The sequence below is a fragment of the Onychostoma macrolepis genome, chromosome 06 (genome assembly GCF_012432095.1).
Source record: "Onychostoma macrolepis isolate SWU-2019 chromosome 06, ASM1243209v1, whole genome shotgun sequence".
NCBI lineage: Eukaryota > Metazoa > Chordata > Actinopteri > Cypriniformes > Cyprinidae > Onychostoma > Onychostoma macrolepis.
In genome coordinates, this window is record NC_081160.1 from 11,942,717 (window position 1) to 11,964,573 (window position 21,857).

Here is a 21,857-nt window from a genome sequence, read left to right on the forward strand (position 1 = left end):
ACCATTTCTTAGCTGCCTTGGGTGAGCCCGTGAATTATATTCTAGTGATCAGTGTTGCAGGACAGGAATAGTTTGAAGCCAGGAAAAAAAGCTCTTCTGTTACATTTTGGTTGGTGAAATTCAGAGACCTGTTAAACTGACAATGGACGCTTCTATTTCAGTTTTGCCTAAGAGCATACTTATTACTTTGGGAAAGCACCCTTGCAGCTACCAAGTACACTTACATTGCATCTAGTCAATTACTTTTGAACTCAGATAAATGCGATCAGCTGTATGCAATGCAATGGTGGTAAAAGATGGATGCAAATGCCCTGTGAACTTCTATGTAGTGGACAAAAAACTGCATTATTGAGCATGAATCTCATTAAAGCTCTTAAACTGTGTATTACAATTCTGAGATACAATTCTGCTTTAGTCTGCTACAATCTGTGCATCTTGCTCTTCAGAAACCAGAGGAGTCATTTTCAGTAGGATATGTTACAGGATTTATGCATAAAGTCAAAGTATCAAATTCGGTCATATCAGTGCGACAAAAAAAAAAAAGGATTCTTCCTTTCTCAGTGAGAACAGCTGTATCTCCTGAGTTGAACAGATTACTCTCTACTGGGATCACAGAATGAATCAATGCTTCTCCACTGGTTTCAACATGGTGACACAGAAGACGACAGATGGCATAAGAATGTGTGTGGACTTCAGAGAACCGATTCCTCATATGGAGGCATTACTGACTGCTTTACCTGGATCAACGGTTTTCTCCACAGTTGATCTTGAGAGCATGTATCAAGTGCCTTTGCATCCAGAGAGCTGTGGTCTAACAGCATGCATTACAAATTAAGGATTGTTCAGGTTTTACAGAGTCTCTCATGTTTTGGTTTCAGCACCGTTGGTTTTCCAAAAGATGATGGAGTGCATACTCAAGGGTGTACCAAATGTGCAGAACTACCTTGATGACATTATATGCAGGTTCATTGAATTATACAGTTTACTGCCTTTCCATATTGCCACAACTATCACAGCTGTGGAACCTAACAAGAAACCCTAGCTTGTGGCGTTGCTGTCAACTTGATGCTGATGCTGTTTACTTCTAATGAGTTTGAGTCTGTTTTCAAGGGCCTGCTTTGAGCTTTCTGCCTTGAGATTGAAAAGGGTTGACCTTCTTCAGTAAAACCTCTAAATCCCCTGCTGCCATTTTTGAGTGATGGGCAATTTTAGTGTTTCAGGGTTCATGTTTGGTGGTGCCAATGACATTAGGGCCTTTCGCACTACTTTAGTTCCAGAACTAAAAGTACAGTACTAAAGTACTGGGACGATTTTGCGCGAACTATTTCCCAGTACCATTTAAAAGGTTGCATTCGCACCGACAGTGGGTACTAAGAAGTGACATAAGCCGGTCGATAGCGACGTCATTTGTACGCAGCGTTCAACAACATAAACAAAGAAGAACAACGTTAACAACAGGAGGATGGAAGATACTGTGATCGGAGCTGTGTTTTTGTTATGTCTCGTGGGTTTCACAATAATGGACATGGAATTTCTACGTATGCGTCAAGTGATTGAAAGAACGGAAAGGAGGACGTCGAATCTCCAACTACAACTTGCAGTTCTACATTTCATTGAGGCTAATAGAAGCACAAAACGCCGTAGATGAAGTCTTCAGGTAAATGTCGTTTATAAATGCTTTCAGTATAATACAATGTTTACACAGTATATGTTTACATGGTGTTTTTTCGTATGCATTTAGCCAGTCAGCATACACTTACGTCACGGATAGTTCCTAGAACTGTTTTAGACCCTACTCTGAAGTAGGAGCTAATTTAGTTCCTCCAAACGGAGTTCCTGCGGTGCGAAAGGCCCTATTGTGCAGAACCATGGTCACTAGCACACAAAAATCATCAGAGCAAAAGAAGACCAAATGGCGGTTGCATTAGTTCAGGGTTGATGAACCTATTCGTCAAAAAACTTATCACTACAAAATGTTGCACAACAGATGTGTAAACAACTGTGTCTCACAATAACTTATACACCTAATTACATTATACATAATAGTTTCCCTAATCAATCTACCTCCTTTTACATGACTCAGTGGGACACCTGGCAGTGTTGCATACCATGCAGTACTCCCTTTTACAACCTCTGCTGTTTGTCCACTTGCCTTCAACAAGGATGGTAAATATGTGAACTCTTTCTTTTTTAGATGTGTCTTTAACAGCTTGAGTTTGTTGACAAATGTGAAAACACTGCACTGGGTCAGGCAACATCTTTAACTTCCCTTGCAGATCCACATTTAGTCTACCAAAAAAGCCAAATCTGAAATCCACTGGGGATCATGTAGCTCAGGATAGTCTTTTCACTGAGAAGAACAGATTCATTGAAAAAAACAAGAAAGTACATTACCTCTTAAAAAGCCATTTCACAGTGCAGTGAAGAAGCAGATCAGATGGAAGATCTTCATTCAGTTCAACAATAAGATTTTTGAACTGTCTGTGATTAAGAGCACGTGTGCATATAAAATTTTCAGTTGCCAGCACAGGTTTCATGGTGTGGTCTAAGTTCAGCTTTAAGATACAGTGAAATGTCCAGAATTCTGGAAAAAGGTCATCAGTTTTACGTAGCCCAACAAGGGCCTTTCTTAGATCAACATGGCTGGAGCTCCGTCCGTGGCTATTGCTATGGTTAGTTTTGATAACTGCAGATTTGCTTTCTCAATAACAGTCATCAGTGCCTCTTTCAGATCGATGCAATGGATTCTGTCTTTCAGCGGCACAATGTCAAGCAGCTCTTCGTTGATTGTGCAGTCTTCTGACACAAACTGTCCAAATATTGGCAACTATGGCTTATCTTGAACATCGCAAAACTCATCCAACACAATGCTGAAATTCAGAATTTTGGCACTCCTGAAGATCTGAATATGAATTTGTTTCTACTAAGTTGTTAATGTCCAATATTCTCAGTTCAACATTGTGTCTTGAAAGTTAAAGATCACTTACTGAACTTTTACATTTTTCATTTTTGGGACAAATAATCGCAACAACATCAGCAAGGCACTTTTTAACAAATTCCCCTTTAAGGTGTTTTTTTTTTTTTCACTAGCAATGTTCCATGCTAGCTAATATCACTGTCTCTGAATACGTGGTAAATTTCTGAAAAAGCTGAGTTTGCTTCTCTGACTAATGTTTCAGAGTGTTTACCTTATGCTTGCGAAGTTCACTGCCTTTGGGAAATTCTCAGGCCATGGTAGAATGGAGTGAGGTGAAATTGCACTCAAGATTTGAAGCCTTAAAATGTGACAACATTTGTCTGGCATGTCAAGCAGAATTATTTTCCATTTGTTTAACAAAAAACAAAAACAAAAAATCTTCCCATTCTGATGGGAAAAATGTTCTGTGCTCCTCTTAATATTTGCACTTAGCAACTTGTGTATATATACCTTGGTGTTTGCCCATGTTCTTTGTTTAGTTTTGTCTTTTGATGGCTGTTTTGTGTTTTGATTTGTTCATGGTTTCTCTTGTTTTGGTTCTTGTTTATTCCATTATTAAAACTCATCTGCATTTGGATCCTTTCGTGTTCGTCTGTGAGTTTCACCAAGTATAACAGAAGAATAGACCACAATCCAGTAGAGAGAATCTTGTTCCTCTGCCAGGGGAGTAAGACTACTGAGAACAACGCAGAGTGGTTCTGTACCCTTGATAATTCCTTCATTTGGAAGTATATTATTTTGCAGAACTTCCTCACTGCCAGGGCCACCATGCAAGAATCTACAAGGACTGTCCCGATGCATATGGCAGGAATCTGGGCGACAGATCCCCCAGTGCTATCAGTCAGTGCCACAAGGAAGATGTTGCCCATGACCTCAGTACACTCAAGCTCAGCCGTTCCAGCAGATCCCGGTCTGGTGGTCCCATGTCTGGTGGTCTTGGAGGTCCTTCCTCCATCTGCAGTGCTCTCAGTAATGGCCTCCGCCATCCTGTGTGTTTAAAAGCTGCACACTGCTCATCTGCTCATCATGCTCATCTGTCTGATCCTGATCCTCCATCCACTCCAGGTCCTCCCAAACACTCTGCCTGTCCTGTCACATCCATGAAAGCTGTCCCTCTCCCGTGGTGGTTTCCAGCTGTGCCTACTGCGTAACGGTGGACTTCAACTCTATGTGTTCCACCATCTTCAGTCTTGTCTTCTCTGCTGTGGTGGTCTTCTCCACTGTGGGGATCTTTCGCCCCATCCGCTCTGCTGTGGTGGTCTTCTGCTTCACTGTGGTGGTCTCTAACTCCGCCAGACCTTTTTCTGAAGATTTTTCTGAAGTCTGTTTTTAACCAACATGGAAACCCTGAATGCCTGGTAAAAGAGAACGAACTGCAACTTACCTCCTCACTCTTTGCTGCCTTTCTGGATGAATTAAATATAGTGCACACCAGAACTTCAGTGTATTATCCTGCAGCCAAAGGGGCTGTGGAAAGATTAATTTAGGTTCTTAAGGACTGTGTATAAATGATAATTCTACAAAAGCAACCATGGAAGCAGTCAGTTTTGGATTTTTGCAAACCCACCATTCTACTACCATTTTAACTGTTATATGGTCTCATGGAAAATGAAAACCAAAACATACAGTGTTCACACCTCCTTCCAGTAATACTCTGGATTATGAAGTCAGACAGTGAGTGTCAATTCATCAGATCAAACCAACACATGTTCAAAAAGGAAGTGCAAAGTTCACACAGCCTAAGGAGATAGAGAAACGTACTCGGTTACTAACGTAACCTCGGTTCCCTGCGATGCGGGAACGAGTACTGCGTCGCTAGACGCTTATGGGGAAAACAAATTTTTCTCCAATAACTGAAGCCTTTACAATCACGCAGTGAAACTGCACGGCCATTGGTTCATGCAATGAATTAAAAACGAACCAATGGCTCGGCAGTGGAGCTCATAGGATCTCAGGTCAATTTCGACTGAAGCGACGACAGCGTTGTGCAGCGTCATGGCACGTCCAGCAACGCAGTACTCGTTCCCGTATCTCAGGGAACCGAGGTTACGTTAGTAACCGAGTACATTCCCTTTTGATACTACACTCGTACTGCGTCGCTACACGTTTATGGGGAACCAATAAAATCACGCCGTGCCATGAAAGAGGAACGACTGGCATGAAATGGCCTTGAGCAATTAAGGCTCAGAAGGACCAAGTATAAGCAGGGTGAGCCCCGCAGGAGGCAAGAGGGCTGAACTCACCGAGGTCAGCGCAGCCTCTGATAATCGTTGCATATAATTCTGTACAGCCTCAGCACTTCTGAAAGGGCCATGAGCGTACAAGGAATATACTCGCCTTAAGCGGGCACGTGCCCCTTTAAGCAGAAAGGATCCGAGCCTGTAAGGCCGGAACGTCCAAGTTATAGAACCTGGCGAATGTGGATGGCGAGGCCCAGCCGGCCGCCACACAAATGTCTACCCTGGACACACCGCTAGACCATGCCCAAGACGAGGCAACGCCCAGAGTGGAATGGACTCTAACTCTTATGGGGCTTTGCAGGCCCAGAGAAGAGTATGCTAGCGCAATAGCGTCAACTAACCATCGAGAAATTCTCTGCTTTGTGACCGGGGACCCTTTGGTGAGGCCGCCAAAGCATACAAAGTGTTGTTCCGACTGCGTGAACGGGGCAGAACACTTGATGTAAATTCTCAGTGCCCTGACAGGGCAGAGAAGGTTTAACTCCTGGTCTTCCACTGAAGGAGGAAGCACAGAGAGAGTGATAACCTGTGCTCTAAATGGGGTGTAGAGCACTTTAGGAACGTATCCTTGCCTTGGCTTTAAGACGACCTTGGAGTCATTAGGCTCAAATTCAAAGCAGGCAGGGCTCACCGAGAGTGCCTGCAAGTCACCTACTCATTTATACCAATGCTAACGCCAGTAGCAGGGTGGTTTTAGATCCACAGACTGTAGTGGCTTGAAGGGGGAACCATTGAGGGCTCTCAGGACCGTGGGTAGGTCCCATGTAGGGACTGTAAGGGGCCGAGATGGACAGAGCCTCCTGGACCCCCTCAGGAAACGAACAACTAGGTTGGAAAGCTGCTATAGCTGCCACATAGATTTTGAGCGTGAAAGGGGAACGGCCCTTATCCAACAGCTCTTGTAGGAAGGACAATATCACCGATATGTCACAGGAAGTTGAGTCTTCGCAGCGGGTTGTGCACCAGGTGGAGAAGACCGACCATTTAAGGGCATGGAAGTGTCTCGTGGATGGGGCTCTAGCCTGTGATATAGTATTTATGACACTCTCGGGAAGATCTATTGATTCCCCTTCGAGAGCCCAGAGGTGCAGAGCCCACAACTCGGGTTAGGGGTGCCAGATCGTCCTGTTCGCCTGAGAGAGGAGGTCCTGCCTCAGAGGAATGGACCACAGGGCTGTTGTCAGCAGCTGAGACAGAACCAAAGCTGGTTCCTCCAGAGCGGGGCCACTAGGAGTTCTGGTGTTTGTGATTCCTGATTCGTCTGATTACCTGAGGGATCAGAACGATCGGGGGAAAATCATACAGGAGGAGGTTGGGCCAATCATGGGCCAATGCATCCCCGCTATTTGAAAAGTAAATTGGGCAGTGAGAGTTGTCTTTTGAGGCAAAGAGGTTGACCTCTGCCTTACCAAAGATCTCCCAGATTTTCTGAACTGTCTGTGGGTGGCGCTGTCTGAACTGTCACTCCTCTGAGGGGACGTTGCTCCGAGATAGCATGTCTGCTCCTTGGTTCAATACGCCAGGCACATGCGCCCACTCCAAGAGGCGTTTTACCATCTCGAAAAGCCGTTTCGAGGTGAGCCCGCTTTGCCGATTTATACAAGATACCACTGTCATGCTGTCTGAGCAGACTAGCACATGGTGTCCCTTCAGGTCCGGTAAGAAGGTCTGAAGGTCTCGACATACTAGGCAGTTCATGTGTAGCTGACCTTCTGTGTCCGACCAAGAGCCGAAAGCCGGTTTTCCCTCTCACAGAGCTCCCCAACCTGTGTTGGAAGCATCCGTCGAGACCATCATCCTTCTGTAAATAATGCCCATGGTCCTGCCCTGCTTAAACCAATGGGGGTCTTTCCAAGGGGCCAGAGCATCTGTGATGCCATGCATGGGGCGGAACTTGCGGTTTCAGCCAGTACTGAAGGGGTCTCGTGTGAAGCAGGCCCAGCTGTAGCACCGGCGATGTGGAGGCCATGAGACCTAGCCTTTGAAATGCTTTGAGGGGGCGAGAGGCTCCAACCTTGAAGGAAGCTGTGAGCTGCTGTATGGCCAGTGCACGTTCTGGCACAACTACTGCCTTCATGTGGGCTGAGTCGAAGACTGCTCCCAGGAACGAGGTTCGTTGGCTGGGAGACAGTGAGCTCTTGGCAAAATTGACCCTGAGTCCTAGGCACTCCAAGTGGCTGAGGAGGAGGGATCTGTGCGATACCAGCTCTGTCTCTGACTGGGCTAAGATGAGCCAGTCATCGAGGTAATTCAGAATGCGGATTCCCATCTGTCTCAGAGGGGAAAGAGGAGCATCTAAGCACTTCATAAAAGTGCGAGGAGCCAGGGACAGTCCGAAGAGCAGGACTGTGTATTGATATGCTACCTCCTCGAAGGCAAATCTCAAGAATCATCTGTGATGGGGTGCTACCTGGATGTGAAAGTAAGCATCTTTCAGATCCAGAGAAAAGAACCAGTCCCCTGGGTGTATTTGCAAGAGGATCTGTTTCAAAGTAGTCATCGTGAATGGCCGTATCATGAGAGCGCGGTTCAGGTGCTTGAGTTCGAGGATGGGCTGGAGGCCACCATCCTTTTTGGACATGAGCGTCCTTGCTCTGCACCAAGGATATTATAGTTTTGAATTTTTAAATTAGTTTTTATTTTAATATCGTTTTCAAATTTCCTATAATTTCAGTTTAGTTTTAGTTAGTTTCATCAATGGTTTTGTTTAGTTTTTATTTCGTGAACACATTTCTATTTAGTTTTTATATATTTTAGTTTCAGTTTTAGTTTTAGTAGGCCTAATTATAGTTTAACAGAGTTGAACACTTCCAGATTAGACCAAACAAGACATTTAATTTGAGCAAAGTTGAATGTTTGCAGTTTACAGTTAACTATTGTGTAAATCTCTTAATAATGACAATAAAATAATTCTTTAAAATTCAACAAAAACCAAAAATATGCAGCTTATATGTAGGCCTATACAATTTATTAATTCATATTCATGTTCATATTCATTCATATTAAAGATGTAATCTTGTTAATATGCCAATAGTTTACAAACAACAAGCTAATCAAGGTTTTCAGAGTTAGACAGCATCAGGCAGTTGAGTTTGTATCAGGGTTGGAGCTAAATTCTGCAGGACAATGGCCCTCCAGTGCTGGATTTGAGGAAACATGCCCTGCGTCTCAATGTGCATACTATCCACCCTATCTGCCCTAAATAGTATTAAAAATGACTAATATCACATAGAGTTTAGCATGGACAGTGTGCACATTGGGACGCAGGCTTGTTCTTTGCAATCGTCATTGAAACTCTGTAAACTTTATTTTTGTCCATCTGCGTTTTCAATGCATTCATTTGTTGGATTTTTTGCACATACCAGCCACCGGTGCACACTGTATGTCCCGTCTCCCTCAATGAACGTGCACAATAAGAAGAAACAATCTAAAATGCTTTGAAACCTCATACTACTCAAAAATAAATGCGATATGGTGATTTAAATGTTTGCACTTTACTTTGAGGAGCCGCTCCAGCGCGCACACGCTTCAGATGAGCAACGCAATCAATCCCAGTTCTAAAGCCCCTTTTACACAGCACGGCAAGCGGTGAAAACACAGCGCGGCTGTCGCTTTCTCTCATTTTGGATGCGTTTTATACAGTCAAGGCGGTGCACGTATCCAGGGGCGGACTTAGCAATTTGGGGGCCCTAAGCAAATTCCAGGTATGGGGCCCCCATACAATAACTATGTGTCCTTTTATGCTTAACCCCTATTTTGCTCACTCGCTCAAGTTTTTAGTTTATTTATCCCTTCAAAACCAGTAATTAGTCAACTTGCTGCTGTTCTAAAGCCAAATTAGGCTACCTTTTTTTTTTCCGGATCACAAAAGGAAGACATTATCAATAAATAAATAAATAAAAGAAAAATGCGTGCACTTGTCCATTTAATAAATTGCAAAAATGTTCAATCTTTTTACAAACATAAAACTATCCCATGCAACTCATTCCATATTCCAAGTGTTTATAACCCTCATTTTGCTTGCTCGCTCTAGTTTATAGTTTATTTGTACCGTCACAACCAGTAATTTGTCAACCTGATGCTGTTCTAAAGCCAAATTTGTCTACCTTATTTTTTGAGATTACAAATGAAGACATTATCCAAAAAAAAAAAAAAAAAAAAACTTGCACTTGTCCATTTAATAAATTGTAAACCTTTCCAATCTTTTTACAAACATAAAATTATCCCAGGCAATTAATTATATATTCCAAGTGTTCTGAAGGCATACTTTAGGCTTTGCCGAGAAACAAATCGAAAATGAAACCTATTATTAAGGGAAAATCTCCAGTCATTGCATTCGTGCATTTATACAAGTACGCGGCAGTTCGCGCCGGTGCGCCTAGGAGAAGCACACAAGAGAGTCATTTTGAAACATCAAGATAAATAAAATTGTGACTTGAAACACAATACTTTCTTTACTGAGGTGAATATCTCTGCTCTGAGACCGTCAGACAGCCTAGCATGAGCGCAAAGAGCGCTCCCTCATAATCATTATAGCTGTCTCTCACTTCAATTCATTGCGATCTCACAACGTTCCGTTAACAAGCTCTACACTGCACAATGAATCTCTTATTTACATCGTATCTACACTTTGTTATAATAAGATGATCCCCGACCTTGCAGAACTCAGCACTTGACAAAAACTCGGCATTTTGATCGGTAAGTGGATTCTAACTTAAACACTTCTGGTCACTGCGTTCAAGAAATCGGCGCACATGTCTGTGAACGGCTACAGTGTTCAACGCTGCAAATATGTTTCGCCAATATCAAATGGGGCCCCCTGATTCCCCGGGGCCCTAAGCGGCCGCTTACTTCGCTTATTGGTTAAGTCCGCCCCTGCACGTATCATGGACTGGAGGCTGACGTTACCATAGTAATCGCAAAGCTTGACAAAATGACTATTCATTAAAGTCAGCTCATCCAAAACTTTTAATTCTGTGTCTGTTAACTCACTCTCATGTTGTTCTTGCACGTCAAGCACGCTTTTAAACGTTCTTGTGCTGTATGTGCATTATTGTTATTTCCCATTTCATATTTTATTGTTATTTCCCATTTCATAGCCCGGCCGCTTCTTGTTTTTAAATGCAAAAACGCATTCTCTGTGAATAGCCGCTTAGGACGCAGCTCACGTGCATCTATTTTCCTAAACAACCGATTTTCTGGAACAGAACTAGAGCTTATTAAATCACGAACACGATTATTTATTTCTGCTAATTATTATTTTATTTTCGCTAGTTTTTCAGTTACTGTTGTTATTTTCGTTTAGTTTTAGTTTTTCATTTACTTAGAAATTGTAGTTTTATTTCAGTTTACGAAAATGTTTTTTGACTAATAGTTTTAGTCTTAGTTTCAGTTTTCGTTTACGAAAATAACCTTGCTCTGCACTGAGGTGGGAACCACGCCACTGAATCGGGGGCGTCTTCGAGCGAACTGAAGTGAGTAACCTCGTTTTATAATCCCCAAAACCCAATCTGACACTCCGGGGATGGCCTGCCAGGCCTTGGCCTGTGTGGCGAGGGGTTGGATTGGTTTGAGTGGTAGATCGCCGTGAGGGGACCTGACACTCGTCATAAGTGGAAGAGAAAATTTACTCTCTTTTTGAAAATGTTTGTTTTATTTTTCTCGCTGTAACAGTGGTTGTTTGTGTGGGTGCTTTTAGAACGGGCCCAGTATTCACAACGGATTTTATAGCAAACACACTGCCACCGGCACCCGGAACAGAACGGGGTGCTGGGGGGCATAACAGAGGCCATTTGGGGGGTGGTCCGGCGATGGCAAGACTTTGTCCCCTCCTCTTCCTGTCCAGTGAATCAGGACGACACCTGCGGCGCAGGATCCAGCGTCAGCTTGGGCCGGGGTCCTTGGCGCTTCGGAAATGGATAGTGTCTGGCCGAGCGAGAGCGCTGTCGAGGCTCAGGCTTTTGAGTAGGCTGAGCAGGTGATGGCGTGGGTTTCACTGGCTGCTGCGTTGGTGCAGATTTGGGGCGACTGGTGGCATTTGCAGAGCTGGAGCGCTTAGGCAAGAAGTGCCGCATTGCCTGGGACAAATTCTGCGCAAGCAGTAAAGTGCTCTGCAAAACCCTCGATGGCAGGTCCAAACAGCCCTGCGAGGGAGACCGGAGAGTCAAGAAACGGGACCTTGTCAGCCTCCTTGATCTCAGTGAGGTTTAGCCACAGGTGGCGCTCCAGCACCACTAAGCTGGCCATTGACCTCCTGATGGCCTGTGCTGTCGCCTTTGTAGCTCGAAGGGCCAGGTTTGTTGCACTGCGCAGCTCTCTGAAAGCTGCAGGATTGGGTCCGGACTCGTCCATTGCTTGGAGGAGTTTGGCCTGAAAGACCTGGAGCACGGCCATGGAGTGGAGAGCTGAGGCTGCCTGCCCGGCAGAGGAGTAAGCTCATCCAGCGAGGGCAGACGTAGTCCTGCACGGTTTGGAGGGGTGAGCGACCTTCGCTTTCTGTCCAATGGCAGTCGGCGGGCAGAGGTGCGCGCCCACTGACTCATCCAGAGGAGGCAGTTTTTCATAGCCCTTTTCTTCAGATGAAGCAGACGTACGAAGGCGAGCCGAGTAGGGAGCCTGTCACGATTTTGTGAGCTCGTCATGGACCTCCGGACAAAAAGGCACGGTTCACTGATGAGGGGTGTGGCGGCGCCCCAGCAGGAACCATTTGTCCATACGGCTACGAGTGGGCTCCTCCGGCATGGACCACTCCAATCCCAGCTCCTCCACTGCTCTAGAGAGGACGCGGAAAAGCTTGGCATCCATCCCTGTTTTGGCGTCACTGGGATCCGTAGACGGCAAAGGGGCGAGGTCGATGCTGCTAGAGACATACAGCTCGTCCTCGATCGCACCGAATGAAACCATGTCGCTCGCATCAGCCGAGGGACGCAGGTCCGGGCATTCAAAGAGGATGGGAGAGTGATCTCTGCATGGCGAGAGGAAGGCACGCAGTGTCTGAGCCGGTGTGAGCTCACTTGCAGCCGAGCGCTGAGTCCCTCTGCCCCGCTGTTGAAAAGAAAACGATCTGAGCATGCAGAGAGGCGAGACTCATGTTCATCCAGTGTGAACATTCCATCTCAGTCAGAGCAGCTTCGGCGTGGGGTTTACCCAGACAGGAAACACACTCTGAGTGGCCATTGTCAGCATGCAGTGTGGTCCTGCACGAGCTGCAATGACGGCATGGCTTTTGCAACATTGGACTATGGTGGCTGGTGCCTCACAGTCACCCAAATGCCCTGCTGTGGGGGCTCTGCAACCGGAACCAAACAACGTACGTTGTTCTAAACTAAACTGTGGAAACCACCAGTTTGGTTGAATAGCCAAGTAAATAAAAGAGTACACATAATGATTACAAATTATATATATATATATATATATATATATATATGTATGTGTGTGTGTGTGTATATATATATATATATATATATATATATATATATATATATACGTAAAAAGAATGGAGAGTTCGTGAATGAATGCGTTATGAGTTATTAAGATATGTAATTCATTCACCTGCTGGTCTGGCATTCATTCTAAATCCTGCAAATATAACACCCTGTTAGCCAGAGGAAAGTTACTGATCCCTTTGTAAAGCCAGCTAATGAATTATTTGTGCTGTCTTTGTTATGTTAACCTTTTTTTTTCTTCTTTTTTTTTTAAACATTTTTCTTTATTTCCTTTGACAGAAGATATTTTTTTCTTTTAACAGATCTTAAGTGGGGTTATTCTGGAGATACTTGCAGAGGATTTTGGAGAGTGCTTTACACCAGAAGTGCAGACATCCTGGACCAAACTAATGGCAGCATTGTACTGGTATATCACAGGGGCCTATACTGAGGTGGGGTGGCTCAAACTCTCCAGCTCAGCGGTCTGAGATTAGGAATTCATTTCCACTGCACATGAACACTGGTTGTAACCCATCAGTTTGAATAGCCAAAGGACTGACTTAAGAGGAAAAAAGATAAATAGAACAGAATTAGAAAGTTGTTTTCCATCATATGCATCATTCTCTTTCACCTTGTTTGATACATTTTTAGTATACAGCTGTGGTCAAAAGTTTACATATACCTTACAGAATCTGCAAAATATTAATTGTGTTACCAAAAATAGAGGGATCATACAAAATGAATGTTTTTTTTTTGTTTGTTTTGTTTAGTACTGACCTATGTAAGATATTTCACATAAAAGACATTTATACATAATCCACAAGAGAAAATAATATTTGAATTTATAAAAATGACCCCATTTAAAAGTTTACATATGCTTGATTCTTTATACTGTGTTGTTACCTGAATGATCCACAGCTGTTTTTTTTTGTTGTTGTTGTTTTTTTAGTGATGGCTGTTCATGAGTCCCTTGTTTGTCCTGAACAGTTAAACTGCCCGCTGTTCTTCAGAAAAATCCTTCAGGTCCCACAAATTCTTTGGTTTTTCAGCATTTTTTTCTGTGTTTGAACCCTTTCCAACAATGACTGTATGATTTTGAGATCCATCTTTTCACATTGAGGACAACTGTGGGACTTATATGCAACTGTTACAGAAGGTTCAAACGCTCACTGATGCTCCAGAAGGAAAAACGATGCTTTAAAGTGTTAGTTCACCCAAAAATGAAAATCAGCTTGTGTTTTACTCGCCCTCAAAGCATCCTAGGTGTATATGACTTTCTTCTTTCAGACAAATCCAATCAGAGTTATATTAAAAATTGTCCTGGCCCCTCCAAGCATTACAATGGGGATAAGCGGGTGCTTTTTGTCAACAGTCCAAAAGATGTGAAATAAAGTACGCATATCCGTAACAATCCGTGCCTCACACTGCTCCGGGATGTGAATAAAGGCCTCCTGTTGCGAATCCATGTGTTTTTGTAAGAAAAATATCCATATTTAAAATGTAATATACATTTATTTTTCACACTTCCACTGACTGTCTTACGTGCAAGCCGTTCCGGTGGATGACATAGGACGTATGTGTCGCGCGAGCCAGAGATATGCTAGTCTTGCGAGTTTGTATACAGGAGCAAAGGAAGTAAATTTTCCTTACTTTAGCAAAGGAAAACCAGTCTCCTCTTGGCTCATATGGAAATCCTCCAAATGTTTTCTTTACAAATCCTCGTTTTTTTTGCTTTTAATTTTCTCCGTGTTCGTCACTAATCACGTAATGCCGACATCCTATGTCATCTGCCGGAACAACTTCCCTGTACCATAGTCAGCAGAAGTGAGAAAAAAAGTGTTTATTATGTTTGAAATATGGATATTTTTCTTACAAAAGTGAATGGATTCGCTACAGGAGGCCTTTATTCACCCCCCGGAGCCGTGTGAGGCACGTTTTATTACGGATGCGCGCACTTTATTTCATGTCTTCTGGACTGTTGACAAAAAGCACCCGCTTATCTCCATTGTAAAGTTTGGAGGGGCCAGGACAATTTTTAAGATTGGATTCTTCTGAAAGAAGAAAGTCATATACACCTAGGATGCTTTGAGGGTAAGTCAAACACAGGCTAATTTAAATTTTTGGGTGAACTAACCCTTTAAGAGCTAGGGGTGTAAACTTTTGAACAGAATGAAGATGGGTACATTTGTGACCCGTGCTGGCAAAATGAGTCGGAATGAGTAAATTTTAAAAAATTTGTTATCTTTATTTTCACATTCTCCATTAAAATACCTTAAAAATGTTATATGACTTGTTGGTATCGGACTGAGCTACAGCTGTTTGAATGTGATAGAGTCAGCAGAGTTGATTTTGAGAAAAATCAAGTTAAAGTTTTCTGAAGATTCCAAAGCAAAATCACCAAGCAACATTCCATATTTTCCTCCAATTTTTTTTTCTTAATAATAATTTCTGTTATTAATCACAATATAGCTTTTTTTTATTATTTTATCTTTGTTATTAAAAATAACAAAGATGCAAATAAACAGTAGTTTAATCAAGAGGAGCAAGTGATTCCGCCTTTTCTTTTAATGTTTGATTAAAATACAGATCTTTATTAAAAGCTATTGTAATGCGTAAATCTAATATAATGTTACACATCAGATTTTTCCCCAACCATTAACTAAACGTTCATGTAAGACATTATCATAAGATTATGTCTGTGTGAATCTCACCAAGGTATATTTTGCAATAATATACTTTAGGGAGATTGCACGCTCTCTGAGAAGCGCTTCTTATGCACGTGCTTTGCAAATGTCAGTCAGCACGATCGTTTTGCTTACATCAACATGGGTTTAAAAATCATATTTCACTGGTTTGGACACATGCCATTGAGAATTCAACATAAATATTCACAAAGCTGGAATTCTGCACTTTGCAACAATAGACCTACAACATGTGGTGAGAAGCAGCAGCAGTCGTCCAGAGGTCAAAATTAGACTGTGCACATTCCAACTCATTTTGCCAACACGGGTCACATTTTTCTTATTAAATGTCTTTTTTTTTATTATTTTATTTTTTTTATTTTTTTTTATTTAGTACTGCCCTTCAGAAGCTACAGAAGATACTTACATGTTTCCCAGAAGACACAATAAGTTAAATTTACCCTGATCTTCAAATTCAAAAAGTTTTCAAACAGCTGTGGATTATTCAGGTAACAACACAGTATTAAGAATCTATGAATCTAAGCGTATGTAAATTTTTGAATCATTTTATAAATTCAACTATGATTTTCTGTTGTGGACTATATGTAAACATACTAAATAAAACATCAAGCATTTTGTATGATCCCTGTTATTTTGGTAAAATAATTAACATTTTGTAGATTCTGCAAGGTGTGTATAAACTTTTGACCATCCTCTAAGATACTGTCTGTGCTGTGTAGTGTAATGTGTTTGTGTATCTTTTAGGCTTGTGTTTCAATATATATATATATATATATATATATATATATATATATATATAATATATATATGTGTATATGATAATGTTACACCTGAATTACAATGCCTACTAGACCAATGAAAATGAATATCGTAAACCTGCTGTTCATTTGTCAGTTTTATCAAGACAATAATGTTCTCCAAAATAAAAACGACACAAAAGTCTTGATTGTTCAGTACTTTAATCATATGTATTGAATATAAACTTATTGTTGCTTCTCATAAATGAGAGGTATAAATTAATAAAATTGCATATTCAAGAGGTGACCCATTATTCTCAGATTTGCAGTTTAATGCTGTATATCAGATCCCAGAGAGCACAATGACTAAAGTAACTCGTTAATAAAAAAAAAAAAAAAATTCATTATGATCAGGAATTTGTTGCTGATCAAATAGGATAAAAATTCTAATGAGCTCTCAGACACTCAGAAACACACCATTCCAAATAGTGGTGCAATAATACACATACATAAAAACATAACTGATTGTGGTCTATTCCACCAAAGTCATGCATTATATGTCCTTTAACTACACAATATGTTTTATTATACGTTGTGTAATTGTGGATTTATTTTTTATTATTATTTTGATTAGATTTATCTAGCATCAATCCTTCCACGTATATATCATTCCCTGCATACTTCACTCCATCTCCAGCAAAACAATCAGCTTTTTCTTTCTAAAATGGGCTCCTTCTCTTTACCAGATTTTCCATCACTTTCCTCTTCCTCTTCTTTGCCTTCACTCTTTGTCTTTTTCCTCTCTTTCTGTATTTCCATGACATATTTTTCCATTATCTATCTAATTCCACCTGCTGGCAGTGAGCCTTTGTCTGTGCAATGGCCTGTGCCAGGTTTCCCTTGAATCACACACATCCACACATACACACAAACAATGGTCCAGCTGTATTTTTCTGACAAATGTTTTACGATTTACTAAGACTTGACTGCAGACTGTCTCAAAACCAGTTTTTCTGGGTTTGTGCTCAACATAGTACTGACATTATTTCCCAAAATGCTAATTAAAGTAACAACCAACAAACATGAACATGGATATTCTGTGGTAAACTTTTATTTTTCTAAATATTACAATTTCTGTATCTGAGTTTATTATGGTGTATCAATATCAAAAGACTGTATGATTATTATTTTTGTTTTTCTTTTGGTTCATGATGCTAATCTTGGAAGGGTCATGCTACTTAATGAATATAAAATAAAATTAAGATATGAATATGAATATAATAAATACTAAAGTCTTTCTTTTTCGTTGACCACTGCCACGTTATGAGTTACCTGTCTTGTGGTCTTTACTTACAGGTATAGTCCCATATCTTTGCTGACACAACATTTTCATAGAGTTTATATACTTTAGAGATTAAAACTAGCTCTATTATACGGTGGCCGAGAGAGTTCAACGCACTGCAAATAGAAAAAACACCTGCAAATTAAGAAAACAACTTCATCAATTTGACAACACGCGTTGCAAATGCTCACAACACAATCAAATGAAGAAACGCACTGCAAATAGAAAAAAACACCAGCATATTAAGAAAACAACTTCATCAATTTGACAACACACGTGCTGCAAATGCTCACAACACAACCAAATAAAGAAATGCACTGCAAATGCTCACAACACAGCCAAACAAAGAAACACGCTGCAAATAAATTTGTTTATTTGGTTGTGTTGTGAGCATTTGCAGCACGTTTCTTTATTTGTTTGCGCCTGTATTTCCTTTGTATTTTTGAAAAGTTGTGTGTACATATGACAATTTTGTCAAAATGACCCCAATTTACATGGATACATGAAAATGACTAAAAACACTTAGTGTTATATACAGGGCATGACATTAACTTTTTTGCTCACCAGCCACTGTGGCTAGTGGTTTTCCATAATTACTAGCAACTCAGCATTTTCACCGGCCATAATTTTGTTGCTGGGAAAAAAACATTTTATATGATTAAAGTTCACAACTGCATACTAAATTTACTTAAATTGATTTCCAGGTAATTTTTGCCTAAAAGGCAGTCCATTTACTAATAATTTTTCATATCAAATACTTACATTTTACTAATAATTACAGTTAATATAATGAGACACTATAGGACTGTTACCAATCAAATGAAATCAGAATCAACAAAACAGATCTTCCCACTGCAGAATAAAGTTAAGCAGCTGAATTGGCATTTATGGCTCGTTTCCACTGAGCGGTACGGTTCAGTACAGTATGGTACGGTATTATGTCCGTTTCCATTGTCAGAAGTTGTGAATAGTACCAAAATTGCGAACTGTACCGTACCACTTTTTTGGTACCCTTTTGTTGGGGTACCTAGCACAGCAACGGGTACCAAAAAGGTGGAGCTAAACTCACTGCAGTACATTGATTGGTTGACTAGAATCGTCACTTTTGCGTGATACAAGGGGATAAAGCTTCTACTTCACTCGTTCCGCTCTGCTGTCTATGAGTGTGCAAACCCCAAAAAATATAATAGTGTATTTTATAATTTTATATTTTCACACAGACAATAGCCGTTTCTCAATATGCGTTATTTTCTGTTCTTGTGGACTTGTGAAACGTCATTTCCCAAAAACCCGCATAATTTTCGAAACATTACTGTTATTGTGTCATGAAATGTAGTTTTAAGAGTTTTTCAGGCGATAATATAGTTGTTTAAAACTCAAATCTGTTGTTTATTCATAAAGATGCCTATTTGAAAATTTGCTCTGCCGATTTCGGAGCTCCATGTATCCGCCTAGAGCAGCCTTAGCTCGGCTAGTCCTTCCGACATTTGCCGCGGGCTCTGATGTCTCTGTCTGTAGTGATTAAACATGAGATACAATTCGTTTTGGGTATATTTAACAGGCATTCTTGGTCTCATGAATCTATTATTTGTTCCTGGTCATATCGTTTTGACTGAGCACACAAAGTTATGTTTTATCTTTATAAATTTATTTTGAACTTTACCATAATACAGCGCTGACTTTGTAGCATACGTTTGACTGAATTGTTTGCTTTTGTCTTTATTTCCTCTTATATAAGCCTCTTATACTTATACTTTTATAATGGCTATTATTGTTCATTAAAACTGATATTTAACAAAAAGAGGCAGAGTTATGCTTATTGTCGCGCTTTATCATCGATCGCTACTTTCCGGCACGCCTATAAAGTAAGGGTAATGTTGGTGGTGGAAACGCAAGCTGGATCAGGGTGTTCGGTCCCAAATCGTACCCTACTGTACTGTACTGACCCGTACAGATCGGTGGAAATGAGCCATTAGACGCATTTTTACATAGACAAATGAAATGATGCTCCAATGTAGCATGCCATGAATGCCATGGATGCATTTACGGTGCAAAATTATAACTGCATAAATAATGTTATATTTTTAAATTACAATTTTAAATTAAACATTTTTTTTAATATACAAATATGAAATACTTTTAAATATGAAAGTAAACCACCAGCAGGTGGCTTGTTGACAGTCATTCATTCAAACGATTCGTTCGGACTGCTGATTCATTCAAGAATGAACCAAGTGCCTGTATTTATTAATGGGTTATTGAATCATTGATTCGTTCGATACACTGAATCATTTGGTAAGGAAACCCTTCCTGTGTTGCTCAGATATGTGTGACTAATGCTGTGATCTTTGTTTGGAACTATTTTCGTTAAATCGAGCACAAACAGTAAGCATTGACTGTGTCTAAAATGTAAATCACTTAATATTAACTACTTGTTTGAACTCTTGCATCAATGTCAAATTTGCAGTCATACTGGTTTTCAAGGTAAACTGCACTCTTTTGGTCGTGTCATGTTGCTTACCTAGTGTAACGGGGCGAACGAGACATGAGACGTGCGGATCCATTTGCAAGCTTTATTCCAAGACGTGGTCAAAAACACAGGCAGGGTCAAAACATCAGCAAACAGGTATAACACAGGCAAGACAAAGAGTAATCTTCAGGCAAGCGTGGGTCTTTGATCGGCAAACAATATCCAGAGGGGTAGTGCAATAACATGAGCAATAGTCCAAACGAGTTACAAACAGAGTCCGAACGGCGAGACAAGGTTTAATCCGAGATACACAGGCAGGAATCAGGAAACAGGAAACAAGGCAACACGAAAAGACTAGACTAACTAGAACTGGAAACTAGACACAGTAAAGCAGCTATCACAAGGAGAGTGATAAACGCAGAACAATACTAGAGACTAAACAAACACAGAATGGCTCGGTAAAGCAGCCACCACTAGGAGAGTGATAAATGCAGCACAATACTCGGAGCTAAACAGGAACACAGAATGGCTCGGTAAGGCAGCTAACACTTGAAGAGTGCTATGCGCAGAACAATACTTGGCGATCTGAACAAGGAAGTCCATGGTTTATGTAGGGTGTGTGATTGTGTGATAAGTCTCAGGTGTGTGCCTGTGATTAGTGAAATGGCTGCTGGGAAATGTAGTCCCGTGTGATAGGTAACAGTCTATGTAGCGTACCAGATAGTACAGTACTGGAGGGTGGTGGAGCGGAGGCGGAACAGGGGGAGGGACGGAGGGCCAGGTCCATGTGCAAGTGGAGGGACAGGGGACTGAGGCAAAGCCAGCAGAGCAGGATCCCAGGACAGATCTGGCAGTATAGGTGGAACTGAAGACCACCACAACAGAGCAGACGGAGCAGCAGACCACCACGGCGGAGCAGACAGAGCAGAAGCCCTCCAGGGCGGAGAAGACGGAGCAGGAGCCCACCAGGGCGGAGCAGACAGAGCAGGAGCACACCAGGGCGGAGCAGACAGAGCAGAAGACCCCCACAGCGGAGCAGATGGAGCAGGAGCCCACCAGTGCGGAGCAGACAGGGCAGAAGACCTCCACGGCAGAGCAGACAGAGCAGGAGCCCATCAGGGCAGAACAGAAGAGCACCACGACGGATCAGGAGAGCACCACGACTGAACAGGCTGATCAGAAATCCACAGCAAAGATTGGAGCCTAGGAGAAACTGAAATACAAAAAACAGAGAGAGCATATACGGTCTCAAGGACCGGGGCAGAGAACACAAGTCCATCAATATTTTCCCTGGTGTCAACTGAGCGGGCAGACAGTTCATGAGCAAGCTCACTGATTAAAACTGTACAGGAAAACAGTTCAAAATTTAACTCCTTGACAGGAATTGGACAGGAAGACAGTTCTGAATCAGATTTAGCTGCAGAGTATAAACCAACAGACAGTTCACAATTTGATGCATTGACTGACACTGGATTGGTAGACAGTTCAGTGATCGAAGCTAGGTAGATAGACGGTTCATATTCAGACCCACTAACAGAAACTGGACAGACAAAAGGTTTAACATTCGACCTACTGACTGAATCAGGACTGACACAAGGCTCAAAATCAGGTTTGTTAACTGAAACCAGATAGGTAGACAGTTCATAAATGGCCTCTATTGTAGTGACAAGGTTAACGGGACAGACATGGGGTGCATTTATAGTTTCCGGGCTCAAAACAGGCAGTTCAATATTAGACTCATGGACTGGAACAGAACATACAGTGAATTCATGATTAAGTTCACAGACTGAGACTGGTAAGACAAATGGTTCAGTATTAGACACACTTGGGAGCAGGGGACCGGCTGACAGATCAAAACCAGGAGCACTGACTGAGGCTGGACTGAAAAACATTTCAGAGGGTTATATTACACAGATAATTCACAGTCAGATTCAGTGGGAACAAGACAGACAGATAGTTCAAAGG

The 21,857-nt window shown here is 41.6% G+C and overlaps 1 protein-coding gene across 1 annotated transcript in view; it reads left to right on the forward strand.

Moving 5' to 3' along the window:
• The window catches only part of cygb2 (cytoglobin 2), a 96,433-nt gene extending 83,212 nt beyond the window's left edge, over window positions 1-13,221 (forward strand). Inside the window, exon 3 of the mRNA XM_058777871.1 lies at window positions 12,965-13,221. Coding sequence (XP_058633854.1) covers window positions 12,965-13,129 — 165 coding nt within the window. The 3' untranslated portion in view covers window positions 13,130-13,221. The remainder of the gene's footprint in view (window positions 1-12,964) is intronic.
• Window positions 13,222-21,857: the final 8,636 nt, after the last annotated feature.